General features: G+C 33.5%; 4 protein-coding genes across 4 annotated transcripts; 1 reads left to right on the top strand and 3 right to left on the bottom strand.

The window, feature by feature from the left end:
- Positions 1 to 742: 742 nt before the first annotated feature.
- On the bottom strand, positions 743 to 4743 carry LOC106720919 (carboxypeptidase B). The gene is made up of 8 exons (XM_045681365.1): positions 4532 to 4743; positions 3841 to 4026; positions 3019 to 3152; positions 2653 to 2813; positions 2178 to 2300; positions 1977 to 2082; positions 1610 to 1756; positions 743 to 1231 (listed from the first exon to the last, which is right to left on the bottom strand). Exons 2-8 carry the CDS (start codon positions 3992 to 3994, stop codon positions 743 to 745), a joined length of 1314 nt encoding a protein of 437 aa, XP_045537321.1. The 5' UTR covers positions 3995 to 4026; positions 4532 to 4743.
- Positions 4744 to 5116: 373 nt separating this feature from the next.
- LOC123721734 (carboxypeptidase B-like) lies at positions 5117 to 9348 on the bottom strand. Its single transcript, XM_045681364.1, has 7 exons — positions 9283 to 9348; positions 8669 to 8820; positions 8156 to 8316; positions 7769 to 7894; positions 7398 to 7494; positions 5726 to 5872; positions 5117 to 5398 (listed from the first exon to the last, which is right to left on the bottom strand). The coding sequence occupies exons 2-7, from the start codon at positions 8792 to 8794 to the stop codon at positions 5117 to 5119; spliced, it is 939 nt and encodes a 312-aa protein (XP_045537320.1). The 5' UTR covers positions 8795 to 8820; positions 9283 to 9348.
- Positions 9349 to 11919: 2571 nt separating this feature from the next.
- On the top strand, positions 11920 to 14402 carry LOC106720917 (carboxypeptidase B; the record flags this gene model as incomplete). Its single annotated transcript, XM_045681363.1, has 8 exons — positions 11920 to 12025; positions 12118 to 12309; positions 12770 to 12903; positions 13025 to 13185; positions 13256 to 13381; positions 13520 to 13625; positions 13796 to 13942; positions 14124 to 14402. Coding segments are annotated over 8 exons (1251 nt in total), but the record flags the coding sequence as incomplete, so codon positions are not given.
- A 166-nt stretch (positions 14403 to 14568) lies between these two features.
- Positions 14569 to 16612, bottom strand: LOC106720916 (carboxypeptidase B). The gene is made up of 7 exons (XM_014515722.2): positions 16549 to 16612; positions 16336 to 16469; positions 15898 to 16058; positions 15648 to 15773; positions 15451 to 15556; positions 15047 to 15193; positions 14569 to 14808 (listed from the first exon to the last, which is right to left on the bottom strand). Exons 1-7 carry the CDS (start codon positions 16580 to 16582, stop codon positions 14569 to 14571), a joined length of 948 nt encoding a protein of 315 aa, XP_014371208.2. The 5' UTR covers positions 16583 to 16612.
- Between the last annotated feature and the right edge of the window lie 3205 nt (positions 16613 to 19817).

Raw genomic sequence — 19817 nt, 5'->3', positions numbered from 1 at the left:
GTGTCTATAGATGTTTTTACGTTAGAAAAATGAATGTGAATTACGTACGGTAATTAATTGTTGACTGTATTATAAAATAATGCAAAAGTCTGTAAATAAAGTTACTGAAATTTTTTATCAGCTCTTTTATTTTACATATCTATGGTGTAATACAAAATGACAATACAATTTAAAACTTGGCAACGATAGCCGCGAATCAATAAGCCAGTGTTGAACATAATGTAAAGGCAGGTTGCGTGGGATAATTTTTGGATTGCTTCCATAATATACTTTAAAAGCTGATTTTATTTTAAAACATATAATCGTGTTAAATACTTTTATCCTAGTTGCACAAGTAATCTAAATTTACATTACACACAAGGGACATATTAACTGTACGTTTCATTTATATTGCAACTATGTAACAACCAAATCAAACTAAAAAAATCAACAATAACGTATTGCGTAAAAGAAACATTTCTTCTATCTAGAGATACAAAAGAACTTTCTAATTAAATAACTAATTTTAAGGTCTAGCTTATATCATTTCCTAGAAACGATGAAATTAATTATTTAATTAGACTAGTCATTGCTTTGTCGATAGATTGCTTGGTGTATTAAGGCGTTGTTTTACGTTCAAAAATGAGTCAAAAAAAATATTTTCTTGATTATATTTATTTAACACTTGTATACCAATTCAAAAATAATTTAATTCTATGATTTCAAAGTTGATAACTGCCATCAAGTGTCATTCCTATTACTGTTATCCGGTAAAATTTCGAGGTTTTGTAGGTGAACCACGACACTTAGAATGTTTGCTGTCGCATTTCTGAGCGTTACAACTTTGTCGCGAATGAGACCTTGAGCACGAAGGTGAATGGCTGCTCTTACAACAGGACCTTGAACTCCTACAGGAATGGCATCTGGCACTAACCCAAGATGGCGTCCTGGGAACTTGGACCGTGTAGGACGGCGATTGGCAGGACTCGACACTGGCCGTAGGAGTTACTTTGTTAAACTTTTCAATATACTCCATTAACTTCGATACACCGCATAATACTTCTATGGATGTGCATATTATCTCTTCTTTGGGTAATAAGAAGCGATGTCTCTTGCCTCTCAGCTCCACCATGTACGAGTAAGGAATGTTCGCGACGGCGTAACTCCAGTCGGTGCTCGTTCCAGACGCGTAATACATGAGATCCTTTGTACTACCCACTTTGTAAATGTGACCGCTCGCTTGCTGTATAGCCTGTTAACAATTCATAAGTACAACCATTTTTCATGTAAAACTTTATACAAGACTTATTTGGTGTATGATTTTGCTTAAAAAAAAATGTAGGCACTTTTTTGTGATGCCGTCATTTAGACGTCATTTAATAACTTATTTATTTTATTTTATCACTCCCGATGCCAATTCTACCAACCCTGAATAAGGGCCCCCATCATCATCAGCTCACTGTACTGTACACCGAGGGGCTCGGACCTAAGCTACCCTAAGTTAGGGGTGACTAGGCCATAGTCAACCACGCTGGCTCAGTGCGGGTCCCAACCCGAGTAATTTTGTCTACTCAAATTTGAGTCTCAAAAGTGCTGTCGTTTTTATTTTACTTTACAAAATTAGTTATACCTTAGCCATAGCGGTGCCTGCTTCCAGCATCTGCACGTAATGAGGACATGGATCTCCCGTGTAACCCCAGGGGAAGATAATGACTTCGCCGTAGCTGTGAAACGACAGGAACACCTTGAACTGGGTGCCCGCGCTGCAGATTGCTTGCTACATAAACATAATTAAATAAGTTATAGAAATCAATCAGTGAAACCGTTTTTAATTATGTGACTTAATTATATGATAAAATTGTTAGTTTTCGGTAGAACTAAAAATGTTAGAATTTATAATTCAAATTCATTAAATGTAATCAATTGACATAATTGTGAACCTACATTTAAAGTATAAATAAATAAAGTAAAATGAAGCTATATATGTAGATACTTACCCTTATAGCAGCGGTTTCTGGTTCAGAAAATGGTTCAGGACCTCTGTAGAAAATATTAGCAGGATCGTCGGATGATCCTTCTTCGTCTCGTTCTCCCCAGCCATAGCTAAAGAGGTATATGTTAAAGTAGGTATGCTAACATTTCGTCGTAGTGTCATAAGACCATTACTACTTCTTATTTATCTCTAATTAAGTTTTTACCTGAAGTTCCTGTTAAGGTCTACGCCGTAGCATTCGCCGTACTTCGCCCTATTCTTCCGCCACATTCGGTCATGGGTATGAGTATATTCATATCCATCGGGATTCACCACAGGTACTATAAACCTGTAAAATAAAAACATAATAAGTTCTAAAGGAAAGATTGATCAAAGAATTAATATTACATATCTAGGAAAAGTTAGGACGCTAACTGAACGAGGGGCGGAAGTAAAGAATTACAAATTCTAGGGCCTAGAACAATTCATGTTAGAACTTCGAATTCCGTCAAATAATTTGCTTCCCAAGGGAATCCGTAGTCAAAATAGTTTGAGAATCACTGTTCTAAACGTTTACGTTAAACACTAACAGACACTCAAGAGTCATATTATAGTTATTTAATCAGTTCGTTAGTACATATTTATCATTTTAATTCTACGGTAAGGGACTCAATGTATTGCAAATATTTGTAATTTCGTACCAATCTTTATTTGTAATGTAATCCGGCTGCTGGTCATATGTCCTGACGAGTTGGTCCGCAACGTACGTGAGCACCGCCGTGCTTATCCACTCGCGGGGATGTATAGCTGCATCCATCCATACGCCCACGTTGTTGTATCTCCCATTAGATATCTTTAACATCTAAACAACATAATAGATATACTTATATGAAAACAACATCTTAAATAAATAGGACTTTTGATGCAAAGAAAGCATCTAGAAGGAATATTGGTTACAACAATCAGTAAATTATTGGTTACATAACAGTCCAACACTAAACTTATCTTATTCATGAAGAGGCAATCTTAAGAGCAAATATATGATTAGAATTAATCAAAGGTCTTACCTTTATTGCGCGCCCTTCAACAGATCGTCCAATTGTACACACACTGCATAAGGTAGGCCATTCTGCGGCCAGACTTTCCATAAACTCGTAAATTACACCCAAACGATGATAACTCTTCCAATCCATTGGCACTCCTAAGAACGAAAATAATTAAAAAAATATACCCAACAATCATGAACCTTTCTCAACGAAATCTGTCTACCAAATGGGAAAGTTGAAGCAAATTTCCACAATTTTAAATATGCAGTTGAAGAATGAATTAGTAAATTAGGCAGGAACTCTTTTTAAGACAAATTTCCCTTTAAAAGTTAATTAACCTTTAGTTATTATTGTTAGTAATGATAAGAGAAATACATTACAACGATGAGGCATAATAATATACTATTTACTTTTGGAATTTGACGTAATTATCGTAGAGCGGATTATACCTAATTACATCACTAGGTCTTATAATAATAGGCGAGAATGACTCAATTCTGCAGCGGTAATATTCGACTTCATAACTGAGTCATCCTACCACCTTCACCGTAAACGATTTATTTTGATTGCGAATTAAAAAGAAGAACCTTTTTTTCAACAGCTTAGTTTCATCGCATGTTTTGGTTGATTCGCTGGTTTATATTATAAAATATGGAAGAGTATGTCGACTGAATAGAGTGATAACGGTTTGGAATACAATAAACTATTACGTCTACTCCACAAAAAGTGGGAACAGAAAAAACTCTACATAAAGTGAGAGAGAGAGAATCTGTTAGACAATACATAAAGAAGAACTATACAGTTGATTGTGAAAAGAAGAAATATAATAAGTTGAGAACATACTCGATCCAGTGGCAGATTTCCTATGCTTCGGCTTGACGCCCTCCCTGTCGAGCATGGGGGCCACGTCGCCGATAGCTACGGCGAAGGGAATGCTGCGCTCGTACAGCAACTCAGCTACCTGAGTTGACTTCGGCCCTTCCACCATTATATCCATTGAGCTGCGTTCCTCTTTCCAGATGTTAACCGCTGGATAAAATTGTATGTAGTATGTTTATGAGTAAAAATTAACTGTTATGCAAGCAAAGGGTAAAATAGAATTAATGAATTAATAGACCTTATTTTTCACAGTTTTATCTCATTCTACTTCAAATTGATATTTCTAGAATTGTCGTTGAAAATAAAGTCTGGCGATTGAGAAGTACGCAATGTACCATTTTTTATACTTTTGAATGTTTCTTTTAATTTCATAAAATAAGACTTGTTTACTTTTCTCTCCAGAGACATAGTAAAAGTAAACTAACGTAGAGAAATTGAATAGCAATAGTTGTACAAAATAGAAAAAAGCATACGAAAAATGGAAATTTATCGATTCCATTAAATTACAATTAAATTTAGTTATCATAGAGAGGACTATGTCTTTCATTAGATTTGAAAAAATCTAGCGTATTATAATTACAATTTAATTTAAAACAATTATTATTTCTATTTTTAATATTCTTTATGTTTAAAATATAATATTCTCGTAATCTACCTCCAACCGTATCCAACGTCTTGATGAAACACCTTTGCTTCTCGCTGTTAAGTTTCACTTCCCATACCTGAGTTTTTCCGCTCAGCGCCTTTACGCATGGCGGTGCCACTTTGAGCGAATTAATAAAACTCTGAGATTTAAAACATAGATATTATTGTGTGATAATCGGAATGTTTTAATTAATTTATCACTTGAAATTTATACATCATTTGCGAAACATTTTAAACCAAATTTATATTTTTTGACATTTACATGACAATTGGTTTTCTTTTTTTTTGGTTGCTAACTTCGTGTAAAACCTTTTTTATCAGAAATGAAAATAGTTTTCATTACAAATCTGTGTTTATTAATAGATTGGAATATATATTTTTTTGTTTTATATTCTTTTATTTTCTCGTGATTCCTCAGATTCTTTGAATTCAAAAATAACTCCTACAAGTTTATTTGTGTCCTCAGAAATTATCAATATTTTTTGCATATCGAATTAACAATTTTAGTATTTAAAATATCTTTAAAATTGTGCGTACAAAATTTTGATTACTTTTTTATATTTTACATTTTTTGTCATTTTTTCTTGATTTTAGCCTAACTTGGAACTGGGGTCAAATTTGTATTTTCATTATCAACAGGATTATTGTCTACGAAGTCCATCAAAGCATAAATACAATGCAAAACTTCTTTGCAATTCTCTTTGATTTCTTCTTTGGGTAGTTCGAATTTGTGTTCTTTGCTTCTTAGTTCTATCAAATAGCAGTAAGGTATTTTTGCTGCACCATAGCTCCAATCAGTACTCGTTCCCGAAGCGCCGTACATCACGTCCCTTGATATTCCTACTTTATAAACGTTCCCAGTAGATCGAAATATAGCCTAAGTAAAAAAAAACAGTTAAAAAAATAAAACTTTCGAAAATCATCAAAAGCTTTTAAATGTCCTATTGCTTCTCAGTTTTGAGTTACACTTTTTATGGAAAAAGGTGTGAATTTGCATCGGATTCAAACAAATTGAATAGAGTAAGTAGTTATTTAGATTCTTTTACCCTACTTAGAGTATTTTTATGTTGATCACATGCACAAAAATCATTATATATACTCGTATATACTGTGTATGTATGTCATTGATACGACGTTGAAATTTTGAATGCTGGGACATTTAGTTTACCTTTTTTAAGAAATATTAATATTGAAATCAAACAACCTTGGACATAGCAGTAGCACCTTGAAGCAGTCGCATGTAATCAGGACAAAGCTCATCTCTATACCCGAACGGGAAGACGATCACTTGTCCGAAGCTGTGTAACGTAACGTATACTTTGAACTTGATCCCGGAATTCATAAGAATATCCTAAAAAAAATAGCACCAACATAACTAAGTGCAAAATAAAAGACTAGGGAATAAATTACATTGAGAATAGCATAAAAAACTACGAAATAAATTACATTGAGAATAGCATAAAAAACTACGACCTAACTTGTTGTAATGTAATCAAGTTAATTATTAAAAATGTTTTTAACTGTTAAAACAACTTTATCATGACTTAAAATTTCGACAATTCATTAGTGAAACTCAACATGTAACAACTAAATTTATTTACGCGCATTAAACTATTTAAAGTATTATTTTAACGCTGCGGATAGATTTAAAACTGATGCATTGCAATTGATTTACGACTAAATCCTATTTGCAGTTTAATCTCTCCGTCCATCGCGGATGACACGATTTTGGTATCAACGGTATATTACACCTAAATAATGTTGGATTTACATATTCACTGCCGGATATATTTTATAAGTTTTTGTAACACTCACGTACAATTATGGTATACAAAATTTAATTATAGAATGTAAATAGTTACTACTTTGTGGACCTATTGATATATTCTGAGCATTTTAACTTTATTCATATTGACAGAGTTGCGGTTGTTATTATTAAAATACTTGCTGTCGCCCGCGACTCCGTCCGCACAGATAAAAATTAACTACAGTGCAACCTTAATATAACGTACCTCAATATAACGATTTCCTCGATTTAACAAATTTTTCGTAATCCCCTTGAATTGTCCATAAGAGTCAATATAAAATATACCTTTACATTGCGAACATTCTTTGCGTACAACCTCTTTATAACGAATTTTCAACTATCAAGAAAAAGTATTCATACCTCTAATTAACGAATTTTGCCAACCCAAAACCTTTATATAAAGTTTCCACCAATAATATAACTTAATCTTATAATGTGATTCATGTCTGGACATGTTGCGACACGCTTTTGTTTGTACAGTAATCATTGTTGTTTTGATGGAAAGTAATGTAAACACCTCTGTTCGTCACTATTGTTAAAGATTTAAGTTAAAATGGCTCAGAAACGTAAAAGGTGTTCCTTATCGGTCGCAGAAAAGCGAAACATCATTAATTATGTTGACCAAAATCCCATGACGAAAAAATTAGACATAGCTAATAAGTTCGGGATTCCCGCAAGTACATTGGCTACAATTTTAAAATTTAAAGATAAGTTTTCAGAAGAAAGTGGTTTGAATGTAAACATAAAAGATTAAAATCATGCGAGTTCAAAGACGTAGAGGAATGTGTGTCTTTTACCTCTTTATAACGAATTTTAGACCAATCTAACCTCAACATAACAAACCTTAGTTCAACGAATTACTTGATATTACGAATATTTTCTTGTTCCCCTCCGATTTGTTATATCGAGGTTGCACTGTAGTATCTTATGTGTTCTTCCAGACTATGTTCTACGTCTGTGCCAAATTTCATCAAGATCCGTTCAGCCGTTTCGGAGATACCTTCAAACAAACATCCATCCATCGATCTAAACATTCGCATTTATAATATTAGTAAGATTTATACGTTACTTTCATAGCTGTGCTTTCCGGCTCTGAAAATGGCTCTCGACCTCGAAAGAACGCACTCGAAGGATCAGTTGATGAATGTCTACCTCCCCAACCAAAGCTAAAAATGTTAATATACCATTATTAGATACTATAGTTAAAATTAATTATAATCGACCATTGATTATTTATAATTATCGAAACTTTAATGCAATTTAATGTTTGATCATTCCAGTACATTAAACATGATCGACGATGTTCATGTAATTAACTTACGTTATAAATTGTAAACTGACGATTTTATGGGGTTATAAAGAATGTGCTTCAGAGAAAATAAAATGTTTGAGTATAAAATCTGGTCTAGTTTATATTTAATTATTTTTGAAGAAAATCACCTGAAATTCCTGTTTAAGTCAACGCCGGATATTTCGCCGCCGTACGCCGCTCGATTTTTCCTCCACATGCGATCAACTTTGTGCGAATAATCGTATCCGTCAGGATTTGCAACCGGCAGAAAATACCTGATGGTGTAGAAAAGAAATAGTAGAGTTTGCGCAAATATAATTTTTATGAAACGTCGCTGCTCATGAATCTCTGAATGACAGCAGAAGAGTTGGTGAGTTTAGAGTTCTTAAGCAAGGATGGTCGCAATATATGATAGGATTTGAAGTAACTAATACAAAAATAGTCAATTTTTATTTGATATAACATTTAATTTAAACTAAGAAAAAGTGAATTAGGAAATAAACTATATTGTATACAGTTACTAGTAGGTTACTTGCCAGTCCTTGTTAGTAAAACATGACGGAAGGCTTTTAAAATTGTGCACAATATAATTAGCAATGAAAGTGTTGACAGCGGGCGCTATCCACTCCCTGCCGTGGATACCGGCGTCTATCCAGACTGGTTCGTTCTGAACGTCGCTGTTGGAAATCTTCAATATCTATACGGTAATATAGATTAATGACATTAGAGCAAGAAATATATTAGTTACATGTGATTAACCTTGACTAACAACATGCTTTTAATAGTCTTTTCGAGACCAATTAAGATTTTTATACACATAGTTATGTATTAGGCACAAGATATTTATTACTACTGTTTCCCCAAACGGTGGCTCAGTGTAACCGAATCGTAAATAGATGCAGATGAGGAAGAATTTTCGGAGAACTTCCAGTTTCAAAAGTTTAAGATTGGTAAGCAACGTAGATAGTCCTATAACAGTCTCATAAATTAGTACATTAAAAAAATAGACTGTGCTGATGAAACGTATTGCTGAATAGAAAAATACTTACTTTCATCGTCCGACCTTCTATTGTTATTCCGATAGGTATAACGCTGCAGAGTGAAGGATAATTGTATTCCAAACTGTCCATCCACGTGTAGATAACGTCCAAGTTTTGATATTCATTCCAATTCATTCCCTGATCGTTTGTTTTTTGTTTAGCTAAGAAATCAATAACATGTTGAATTTAAGATCTTACTAATATTATAAATGCAAAAGGTATCTCCGCAAGGCTAAACGGATCTTGATGGAATTTGGTGTAAATGTAGGACGTAGTCTGGAAGAACATATAGGCTACTCACTATTTTTTTTAATTACGCGCAGACGACGTCACGGGAGACAGCTAGTGAACCTAGTGAGCCTAAATTTAATCTTCTTTTATTTCCCACCTTTCTCTTATCAGGCAAGGATGGGAAGGTGAAGTTGATTTGGCGGAAGAGGGGATGCAAAGGAAAGGAAAATCTATTTCTATGCATCCCCTTCTTTTAATAAAGGTAGGCAACGTATCTCCAGTTGTAAATGTCTAAGGAGTTTCACTATTTTTGCGAGTTCAGGTAGCCATTTGCCCGTTTGCCACCTTTTTCATATAAAAAAACTTATAAGAGATTAATAAAAAGTACCTACGTATATCAGGAATTTTGAGCGAATGAAGTTTGTTCTTCGACTCTACATCTTCTATTAGTGGTTTCTCGTTGTACAAGTTCAAATGTTCATTACGTGTTATAATATTTTGATAAATGAAATTTGAATCTATGACACGCAATATTTCTCTTGAATCATTGTACATGTCTAATAATACATTATTTTTATATTTTTCCTTTTGATTCTCGTCCTTTGTATAAATTACCATTGTTTTATCCTCTTTGTTTTATTGAAGAAATATCTACAGTTAGCATATACCACGATTTTTATACTTTTTCCAGTCAATTCTTTTTCGGCACAGTACATTATTACAAAGAAAAATAATAGGTTATAATCATTTCTTGTAACTTAATGTTAATCGTAAGTATTCAAATTATTATTATTTGTATTTCTTGAAAATATAAAACGTTGTCAAGATATGGCTAAAATTCAAGATTACAAAATTATTTAGCAGATTTTATTTTATGTAAGGCGCCAGTTTTGTGTGTAAGGATTGACAGAATTGTTTTGACAAAAATAGAAAATTGATAATGACAGCATAAAATGTATAATATATACATTCAGATTATATATTTTATATGCATTTAAAAGAAAATGACTCGAAAAAGAATTTATCGATTGTACAATTATTAAGTTACATCGATTAGTTACGTAATAAAATTGGAATGAAGTTACGAACAATTTTTTTTTCTTAAAATTTCCTACATACACCTACAGAACCTCATGAAATAAGTTACCATGAGTGTATAGATTGAATTTGAGCCAGAATAAATATACGTAAACTTTAGAGACGTGTCTAAGTACTTTACACATTACTAAGTCGGGGCGACATTTAGTACGTGGCGCCGGGAGCGGTGTCTAATGAAAAACAAAGCTGGGGTGTCCGAGCACAAGAGTGTGGCACTCTTGTGCTCGGACACCCTTCCAACGTATTTAGCGACTAATTTAACGACTAACTAACAATTCTACAAGTTATTTTACGAAAAAAAAAACATAAATAAAGAGTGTAATCCAATTTATATAGTCTATCTAGAATTTTTGTTAAGCTCGAAAAGCAGATTCTTTTGTTTTAAACTATATTAAGCTTCATAGTGAATTTATAAAACTATAGTTATTATTTCTCGAACACGATAAAAGGGTTTTCTTTAGATTTCACCAAATTTCGAAATAATTACACATGTTATGTAAAATTTTACTTAGTATTTAAGAAACGTTAGGGTGATCAGTATAAAATAAATCTAAGTAGCGCGTAACAAGCAGCCGTCACTGTAGGGGGCACAATTAAAAAGATAAACGCCGTAAGACGAAGTCGAGGCGACATCTCAGCGGGCGGGGCGGCGCCGTTTGGGGTCCGACGTCTGGTTAGCTGGTTACCCAACTTACCTACGCTACCATTGGCAATGTTCGAGTTCTTTACGAATTTAGGTTGTTTTTTTAAAAGATTAAATTTAAAGGTTATGATACTTTTGCATCGAAAAAGACTATCGTGATATCTATTATGATAGTAAATTTCTTTCGAGTCATTAAGAAAAATTGAAAAGAACGTCCAATAGAAAGTTATAATCTTAATTTATACATAAAAACAGTTTATACGAAATTTTGTATCACTAAAATAAATGATGGTAATGACTTATTTCATTGAACTTGAAAAGAAAAACCATTTTTTTGCAAAAAAAAAAAATATTGGTAAAGATAAAGTTGGGTAGTTGTATTTTTTTACATGTTATTTAATATGTATCATATTTTCAATAAAACATACTATTTTGGCATTGATACCTCGATGAAGCATCAAATTTTTCTGTAAACTCCAAAAAAAAACAGATTGAGATTTGAATTGTAGAGACGATAATGGTCATTATGTTAAACTTTTTACAGCTCAGACAAAATAAAATTCATTCGAGTTATAAATAGAGTTACTTTTGTGTTTGTGAACAATAAGTAGGGGGTAGCTATTTCATTAACAGGGAGTGCATAGTCGGGGCAAGGGGACGAGGTGGCGTTTACTGAAAATATCTGATTACATCTAATTATCGAGCGGGGCTGCGCGACTTTAGCGCCTTCGTCCTTTGACTCACTCTTCTTGATTACAAGCGCATTGTTTATATAACCGTTTAGAACTATGCACTGATTAACAATTTTACTAAAGAAGCTTTTGCATTATCGTCTTTGTACACATAAATGTTTCCCGAAGGTACGGAGTTACTTTTTTTTTATAAGACATGACATGTTACAAGGATAAGGGCCAAGTACCTAGTTTGAAGAAAGCTACAACAGACATCCAAGCCCACCTTTTAGTTAATTATATAGTATCAGTCTACTATGTTTTGGCTATTGTATTTCTTTAATTAAATTTATATATGACCTCATTGTTTGTTTTAATATGCACCATGAAGTCTATATGTATGATTTGTAATACTAAAAGGTTTGTGTTTTGTGTTGCTCAGGTTGGTAAAACATCCTTATTGTCAATGTTTGTGCCATTATCTGTCAGTCATTTGGTTACCTAATTTTGGTCCGTTTCGTGAAATGTCAATCGCAAAAATTTTTCGTCTAATGAATTAAATCATTTCAAAAATTGTAAAAATCTGAAAGTTTTATTCTAATAAAAATCACATATAAATTGTCAAGGTGTCACAAAGAAGAGCACGCACTTATCAAATATGGTCTGTAAAAAATGTAAAAGAAGGTCAAAGGGCTTTCCTCAAAAATTTGGATACAAAAGGCAGTAAGTTGACTGTCGTTTTAAATAATTTCTGCATTGCGTATTATGTGAAGGCAATTTTGGAAATAGGCCTTATATAAACATTATATTTTCAGCTATAAACATCTGCAACGAAAATAAAGATGATGTAGATGTGACTGTGGAGGGCACACGTGTAATGCAATTGGAAAGACTACTCCGAAACCGTAACATCGTTTATGAAGTGACGGAAACAAATGCCGACGCTATGGGCAGACTACGATTTGCTAGTCCCACTCCTTCCACATATTCACCTAAATCACCAAGAAGTAAGCACTATTAACCGCCGAATCAAATAAGCAATCCGCAATAGGAGATTGAATTTAAGTTATGATTATTTTAATTACTTTGAGAGTGGTACAAAAAAAGGATCGTTCACCCGTTAAGCTATAAATCAAGTTTTTCCAATTATGTATGTATGGTCCGTATCATTAAGACCTAATGGCTCTAATTTCATCAATTTCAAAGGTGAGATGTTAATCGATTTTCGGACTGTCCTCGGGGTACTGTTACCTTCGTTTATTGGTTTTAAAATGCTATTTTTAAAAATTTATGAGTTATTTACTCAAATGTGTTTTTTTATGACAGAGAGCGGCAGGCGACTGAATGGCTCACCCGATGGTAAGTGCCCATTTTTACTGCAAAACTTTTTGAATCCATGTTTTTGGGGGAATGTCGTAAATTGTAGTGTATAGTTGAATACGTGTCTAAACTTTTCTAACACTTCAGGCCGTGGTATGGACTGGACGGACTATCATCCTTTGAACGTAATCTATAAATATTTAGTGGACCTTGAAGCGCAGTGTCCTTCTACATGCACTTTGAGTGTTATCGGTACATCAGTGGAGGGCAGAGATATAATGGTATACGAAATTTAATTATAATTGATAATGTTTATTTTGATAGCAAAGCCAATCGTTTTCCGGTTGTTATTACACAAGAATTAAAAAACCTACATGTTAATAGTTTTGTGTCCTTTTTCAGTTGCTTAAAATTTCTAACAGCAATGCAAGCAACACAGGAGTATGGTTGGACGGTACCATACACGCCCGTGAATGGATCAGTGCATCTGTTGTCTTGTACATAGGAGAGCAGCTTGCTAAGAATTTTGACAGTATGCCAACGAGCATAACTAATAAAGACTGGTAAACATGTCGTGTTCTATTAGCCTATGTATCAACTCTACTACGATAATCAAGAATGATTTATTTTAAGGTATTTAGTGCCAATTGTGAATCCGGATGGTTATGTTTATACGCATACAAGTGATCGAATGTGGAGGAAAAATAGAGCTCGCCTCGGCTCGACTGTAGTTGGAGTGGATCTTAATCGAAATTTTGGGTAAATATGATTTTCATAAACCTTAAATACTGTATATTCAAGTTTAATAAGTAATAGTGATGTAACAAATAAAGTTCAGTGTTTATACGATTTATGGAATTAAAATGCGGATTTCTAAAAAAGATTATATATTCCCAGAGTAAGATGGGGTGTAAGTGGTACAGAGTTCTCGTCTGGTGATCCTAACCATAATAATTTTAGAGGACCAAGTGCATTCTCCGAACCAGAAGCAGGTGCTATTAAGGTATTAAAACATTTTGTTAATTCATGTTGAGAATAACTTACACATAGCCTATTATTAATTTTGTCTAAATTAAGATTTCCCTGAAGAAATTGTCCAATTTTTTGTAAAGTTAGAATGAAAACACAACACTCATAGAATAATATTAATTCAAGTGTATTATTGCTTTGTAGGATTTCATTTTATATTCATCGATACCGTTTAAGATATTTTTGACTTTTCACTCGTACAGTGAAGTTATTACGTTCCCCTGGTGTTTTACTACTGATCCCTGCCCCGATTATGTGTACTTACTTGAAGGAGCAACTGTCATGTCAAAGGTAATGAAAATCTGAAGCCAGAAAATGTTTTTATTTTTAATCTTTTTTAAATTAATTTTAAGTCTTTCCCTTCGTATAATTTACGTATTATATGCAAAAGGAATGATTTTAATCTGACTAGTTTTTGAGATTAGATTGTTCAACCTATCCTGCTTTAGTAAGATATATGGCTAATTTTCAGGCTATTTATGATACAAGCGGCCGCCTGTATAAAGTCGGTAACTTCAGAGATTTAATGTACCCAGCAAGTGGCACGAGTATCGACTGGAGTTACGGTATCGCTCGTATACCGTATTCATATCTAGTCGAGTTGAGAAGTAAAGAACATAAATTCGCTTTGCCGAAAAAACAGATAATCGAATGCTGTGAAGAAATATGGAATGGTGTAAAAGCTTTAGCTGAACACGTCGATAAAAAGAAATGTCTCAATTGTGAACCTTTAAAACATAAAGATATGTAATGAGTTGTTGGAAATTTTTTTATAAAAATAAAGTCGTTCAAACGATTATTGTAATATTTATTTACTCTTTCATTTTCATTGATTCTTATATACAATATTGTCTATACACAAACATTACGAAACAAATACATCAATTAATACAAAGAGCATTTTAGAAATTTTTTAGTTAATATTGATCAACAAATTCCATAAGTTTGCCAACAGCGTTCCAAATTTCTTTTCCTGTTTCTATGATCTGAGTTCTAGGAAGTCTGAACCTATGTTTTTTGCTCCGTAACTCTATCATATATGAGAAGGGGATATTCGCTATTGTGTAACTCCAATCCGTACTAGTTCCGCATGCACTGTATGTCAAGTCCTTAGTACTTCCCACTTTATAGATCAAACCACTGCTTTCGTAGATTGCCTGATAAATCAAGATATCAATTCTTATTCAACGTTCAAGGTTATTTGTATCATTGTATAAAATTGTAATTTCAACAAATTTCGTGTTCTTATTTTCTTGATTTTCAGGTGAGAAGTGTCACTTGATTTGTATTTTTCAATTGATTCGAAAGTTACTTAATGTTTTCAAGTTGGTTTACTAAATTTCACATACTACAATATCTTTATACTACTATGTGTTACATAAAAATATATTTTACCCTTGCCATAACCGCTCCGCCTTCTAACAATTGAAGATAATCAGGACAAGCTTCTGCCTTGTGGCCCCACGGAAATATTATTAATTCGAAATAACTGTGAAGTGATAAGAACACTTTGAAAGGCGTTCTTGAACCCATTATTGTATCCTGTAAGTTACAATATTTTCTTTAATTATTTTTTTAAAAATCATAACCAATTATTCTACGTCAGTGGTTAAAGTTGATCATTAATATTATTTAGTAGTAACTGTTTTAGGTGCTTTTGTGGCTTCAATTCTTCTAGACCCTCTTTTTATTTTTTTCAGACATGAACACTTTGATGGGTGTATTATAACCATAACCTAAGCAGTAACATCGGATTGGAATTATAAATTCTTATGAAGAAGAATAACTAATTTGATTACCCTAACGGCGACTGTTTCAGGTTCAGAAAACGGCGCTGGACCTCTGTAGAAAGCACTATGAGGTGAAGCGGAAGATCCTTGGTCACCGTCGACACCCCATCCACAGCTGTGGTCAACATCAGAAGTTTATATTTACTACTTACATTATTTGCATTACTTTGTAAATGGCAAATACTTTGTTATGTAAAAACTTTTACCTAAAATTTCTATTAAGGTCGACCCCAACACATTTTCCTTCGTGCATCGCACGATTTTTCCGCCACATGCGCTCATGAGTATGGGTATATTCATATCCGTCAGGATTTAAAACTGGTACAAAATGCCTACAATGATATGAAAAAAATATGATATTTTTAAGACACTGAGAACTTTCTAGTTAAACATTCTTGTCTAAATATTACTAGTTCTATTTTAATAAAAGAATATAAATATGATAATTCAGCTAACCAATCCTTATTGGTAACCGATTTTGGAAGGTTGTTGAAATTTTTGGCAATAATGTTAGCTATATAGGTTACTACGGCAATGCTGATCCACTCTCGGGAATGTATGCCTGCGTCAATCCACACGGGCGAGTTGCCGGCGTCACTGTTGGAGATCTTCAGCATCTGTAAGATAAATATATACATTACTAGCTGTCGCCCGCAACTAAAAATGCGCGCGGTTAAAAAATGGGGGGGGGGGGGTATGAAAAATAGATGTTGGCCGATTCTCAGACCAACTCAATATGCTCACAAAATTTCATGAGAATCGGTCAAGTCGTTTCGGAGGAGTATGGCAACGAAAACTGTGACACTAGAATTTTATATAGTAGAAGATTAACATGCAGGTATTGCATGACTAAAAATATTTTAGATGGTACATCTATTTAAAAAATTATCTCACCTTAATATTCCTACCTTCAACGGATTTACCGATTACTGACACTGTGCAAATGGCAGGATAATCTTTTTCTAGATCATCAATAAAACCATTGATAACACTTAGTTTGTGGTACTTCTTCCAATCCATGAAAGTTACTGACAGTCGAAATAATTTTAATTAATCAGTTAAATAAAATAAAATCAAACGTTGATCATATCAATATTCATATGATACCTCGTCTTCGCTTCGGTCTTTGTGAAGGAACCATTACTTTCCAAACGTGATGTCTTGAAATAACGCCTGGACAATATTTACCTACAACTGAAGTTTATCAATGATTATTTATTGATATGTCAATTTTTCCCTCATTACCTAAGCTTAGCTTCTGATTGCTGCCAACAAATTTTATCTTGGCTCATATTTTGGTGGTTCCTTTATCATTATAAAGCAAAATGTGTATTTATAAATTGTAAAATTTATGTCAGTTATATCCGTCAAAACTAAACTACTTATGTATCTTGTCACTACCAACGTCTGTTTTGGGATTTCAGTTTGTCTGTTGTTGGACCTAAGAATTTTCTTATTCTTCTAATCAATAATACGAAGTCGTTTAATTGTCCTACAATTCCTAGAGGTAAGCAATATCTATCACATATTCATAACTTGGGTTATGCATGTTTTATAAAAAAACAATTTACCTTTTTTCTGTCGATTACTCACATTTGTTTGAGTACAAACATCACATATCTTCTCTTCTTCCTCTTCTTTGTTCCTATCAATAACATTATTTATGTGCAAATTTTCAGCTGATACTAATGAGAAATATTCCTCTAGAATTCTATTCGATTTAGTCGCCATTAACAAAAACTTTGTTAAAAAATTTTTATCAAGAAGCAGAATTATTCTTTTGGAAACACATTAGATTTCTGTTAACTGGTCTATTTATTAAGGATTTTGTTACTGTTGTACAAATAACCTTTTAATGCAGGTGTGTAATTTTATATTATGTTGTAATATTTCTAACCAAAAATTTTGAAATTAAGCTCTCGAAACGTTGATGATTCAAAACAAATTGCTGTCATATCACTTGTCAGTGTTACGGCTTATTATGAATACAGATTATTTTTTTGCTTTTTAACTTAAAAATATAGGTATATATTATTAAAAAGTTTGAAGAAATATTTTAAATCTCACTATTTTCCAGGTATAAAGCATAAGGCGAATTAGTATATTATTTGACACATTTCAATAACGAAAACAATAGATATATTAATTAAAAACAAATATAATCTATCTCCAATTGAACAAATTCCTTAAATAATTGTAAGCCGCGACAGAAACTGCAAAGCGCGTCAGACGCTTCGTACTCAGTTAGTCACAATCATGGTCTCAGCTTATTTTGAGCTATTCAAACGATATCGTTTCTATGTCGCTTCTAGATTTTTTAAAAATAATATAGCCCTCGCTCAAATGCCCTTAAACTGGAAGGTAAATTGTACAAACTCCTTCTACACTACAAGTTTAACGTTTTATTTCTTTTAATATTATCCATGCTTACCACGTAACCAATGAAGTCGTCATAAATTCGGATAGGAAGTTCTTTACATAATACTATTGAGCAAAAAATGTTGTTTTTTTTTTAAGAATTTAGCATCCTACCGCGGCTTTTCACTACTGGTAAAGTAGAATCGTCTTTAGAAAAACTAGAAATAGCAATGTTTTTTGCAGGTGTTCTGGCAGTTAACGGAAACCCGCGGTTATAAAGTTTTCTGATATTCTGAGTGTCATAAAAATAAATTTGTATCAGAATAGTGGTAGAAACTTTTCCTGTCGTAGTTTGAACAACGCGCTGCAGCAGTGTCTAATTTCGTACAAACGAGATTGATTGTAACGGACATGCGGTTTAAATGTGTAGACTGACCAGTTTTTACAATTCTAATTTGCGGCGTAACTACATGACTGAAATAAAAAACCTTTTCCCTCAATTTATGCCCGTATATTTACTACCATCCAGTTAATAAGATATTTTAATGAAATATGTATTAAAGCATGACGTTGGAGAGCTATACGGTCTAAAAATACATCGGAGGGGGAGGATCAAAGAGGGGAGAGAAGAATCGTAAGTTGCAAAGGCAGTAATTAACGCGATTAGCATGAAGATAGTGGCGCGAGACCGGCTAATTGAAATGTAAGGCCGTCTTGGGTAACGTTTGAATATTCTTTCAACATATTGCGTACCTAATTATTAACACTACATAATCCTATAAAGACCTAGGGCTACTTAGAATCGTTCACCTAAATCTACCTTTAATTTTTGCTATGTGCTTTATTCTGTTTATCTGACAGGAGAATAATATTTTTTGAGAGAATTGTATGTAGTATGTACAACCTGACCAGGAAAATAGACAACCACGCTATTATGCTTAACCAACAAACAGTTTGACATGAGTGTTTTTTCAAAGACGAAGAATTGTATTCTATAGATATTCTTGACCAGTGCACTACTATTGTAGTTTGTAAATCCGTGAACAAGATACAGTGTGCTCATATCTCAATCAACAATACTGCATTATAGACTCCTTTACCTGTATTAACTGGTGCTTCAATTCCTGTGGGAGAGAGATCAGTTGGCCGCAGGTAGCCACAGCGCTGCATCATTTGCTCGAGTAATTGATCAAAGCACGCCGACTTTATCACTACATCGTAACGTGATTGAGGGCAGCGCTGCGCACGAATCTTGTTCAGGCGAGGGTCAAATTGCGTAGAATACATTTTATCACAGCGAGTGGAGATGTAAACACGTGAAATAGTTGTTAAAGAGTTCATAAAGAATTATTATGATTAATAGTTATTTGTTACTAACTTAACTCATCATCAGTCAAGTCACACGACATATTTAAACACATAAATTCGTTATTTGGATTACCACTTATTAGGATTATCACAAGCTAAAAAAAAAAATCATTTGCAAAACCCTTCAGGGCCCGGAAGCGACAAAAACGCAACATCGCTTTTGACAATCCGATACTATAATCCACAATGGGCCCCTAAATGCCTTAAAGCGACCGGAGTCTGTTTTAATGCGAGCTTCGTCGTGTAAACAAGCTTTTGTTGGCTTCCTCTGCCTTCGGCTAGAGGGGTTGCGGAGGGGTTAGGGGAGGGGATCAAAAAATTCCACTTCCAATAAGGGACATCATTAATTCTCGGCAGTCGCCCGGCCACGGCGGGGGATTGCCTGCATTACTCTAATAGCTTCTGAGAAAAATACGGATCAATATCCGGTTAGACTGGTTTCATTGTCACGGCTTATCACTGATTGCATACAATTTGGGTTTTAGCCGACTTCATCATTGTCACAAAACAATTTACATAAAACATTAATTCACCGGCAACTAGCAACTACCATTTACGACAACGCCAATGATGAGTAGAACTGAAAGCATTATGATACTTCTAATTCTTTACAATATTTCTTATTGCATCTTTTCATATGCAATTGTCAG

Source organism: Papilio machaon, chromosome 15 (assembly GCF_912999745.1).
Source record: "Papilio machaon chromosome 15, ilPapMach1.1, whole genome shotgun sequence".
Classification (NCBI taxonomy): domain Eukaryota; kingdom Metazoa; phylum Arthropoda; class Insecta; order Lepidoptera; family Papilionidae; genus Papilio; species Papilio machaon.
Note: the sequence above shows the minus strand (reverse complement) of the source record. Positions and strands in the feature narration are given on the sequence as shown.

What these genes read in the sequence shown, in the direction of transcription:
- LOC106720919 (XM_045681365.1), bottom strand. Translation starts at nt 3,994, where the DNA reads ATGGATATAATGGTGGAAGGGCCGAAGTCAACTCAGGTAGCTGAGTTG. An exon ending in TTGAAGGGCGCGCAATAAAG is followed by an intron (nt 2,814 to 3,018) that starts GTAAGACCTTTG and finishes TATGTTGTTTAG; the next exon opens with ATGTTAAAGATATCTAATGG. An exon ending in CAGAAACCGCTGCTATAAGG is followed by an intron (nt 1,757 to 1,976) that starts GTAAGTATCTAC and finishes ATGTTTATGTAG; the next exon opens with CAAGCAATCTGCAGCGCGGG.
- LOC123721734 (XM_045681364.1), bottom strand. Translation starts at nt 8,794, where the DNA reads ATGAATTGGAATGAATATCAAAACTTGGACGTTATCTACACGTGGATG. An exon ending in CGGAAAGCACAGCTATGAAA is followed by an intron (nt 5,873 to 7,397) that starts GTAACGTATAAA and finishes TATTTTTTTTAG; the next exon opens with GATATTCTTATGAATTCCGG. An exon ending in GTGCTACTGCTATGTCCAAG is followed by an intron (nt 5,399 to 5,725) that starts GTTGTTTGATTT and finishes TTTTTTACTTAG; the next exon opens with GCTATATTTCGATCTACTGG.
- LOC106720916 (XM_014515722.2), bottom strand. Translation starts at nt 16,582, where the DNA reads ATGGTTCCTTCACAAAGACCGAAGCGAAGACGAG. An exon ending in AAGACCGAAGCGAAGACGAG is followed by an intron (nt 16,470 to 16,548) that starts GTATCATATGAA and finishes TTCGACTGTCAG; the next exon opens with TAACTTTCATGGATTGGAAG. An exon ending in CTGAAACAGTCGCCGTTAGG is followed by an intron (nt 15,194 to 15,450) that starts GTAATCAAATTA and finishes TGTAACTTACAG; the next exon opens with GATACAATAATGGGTTCAAG.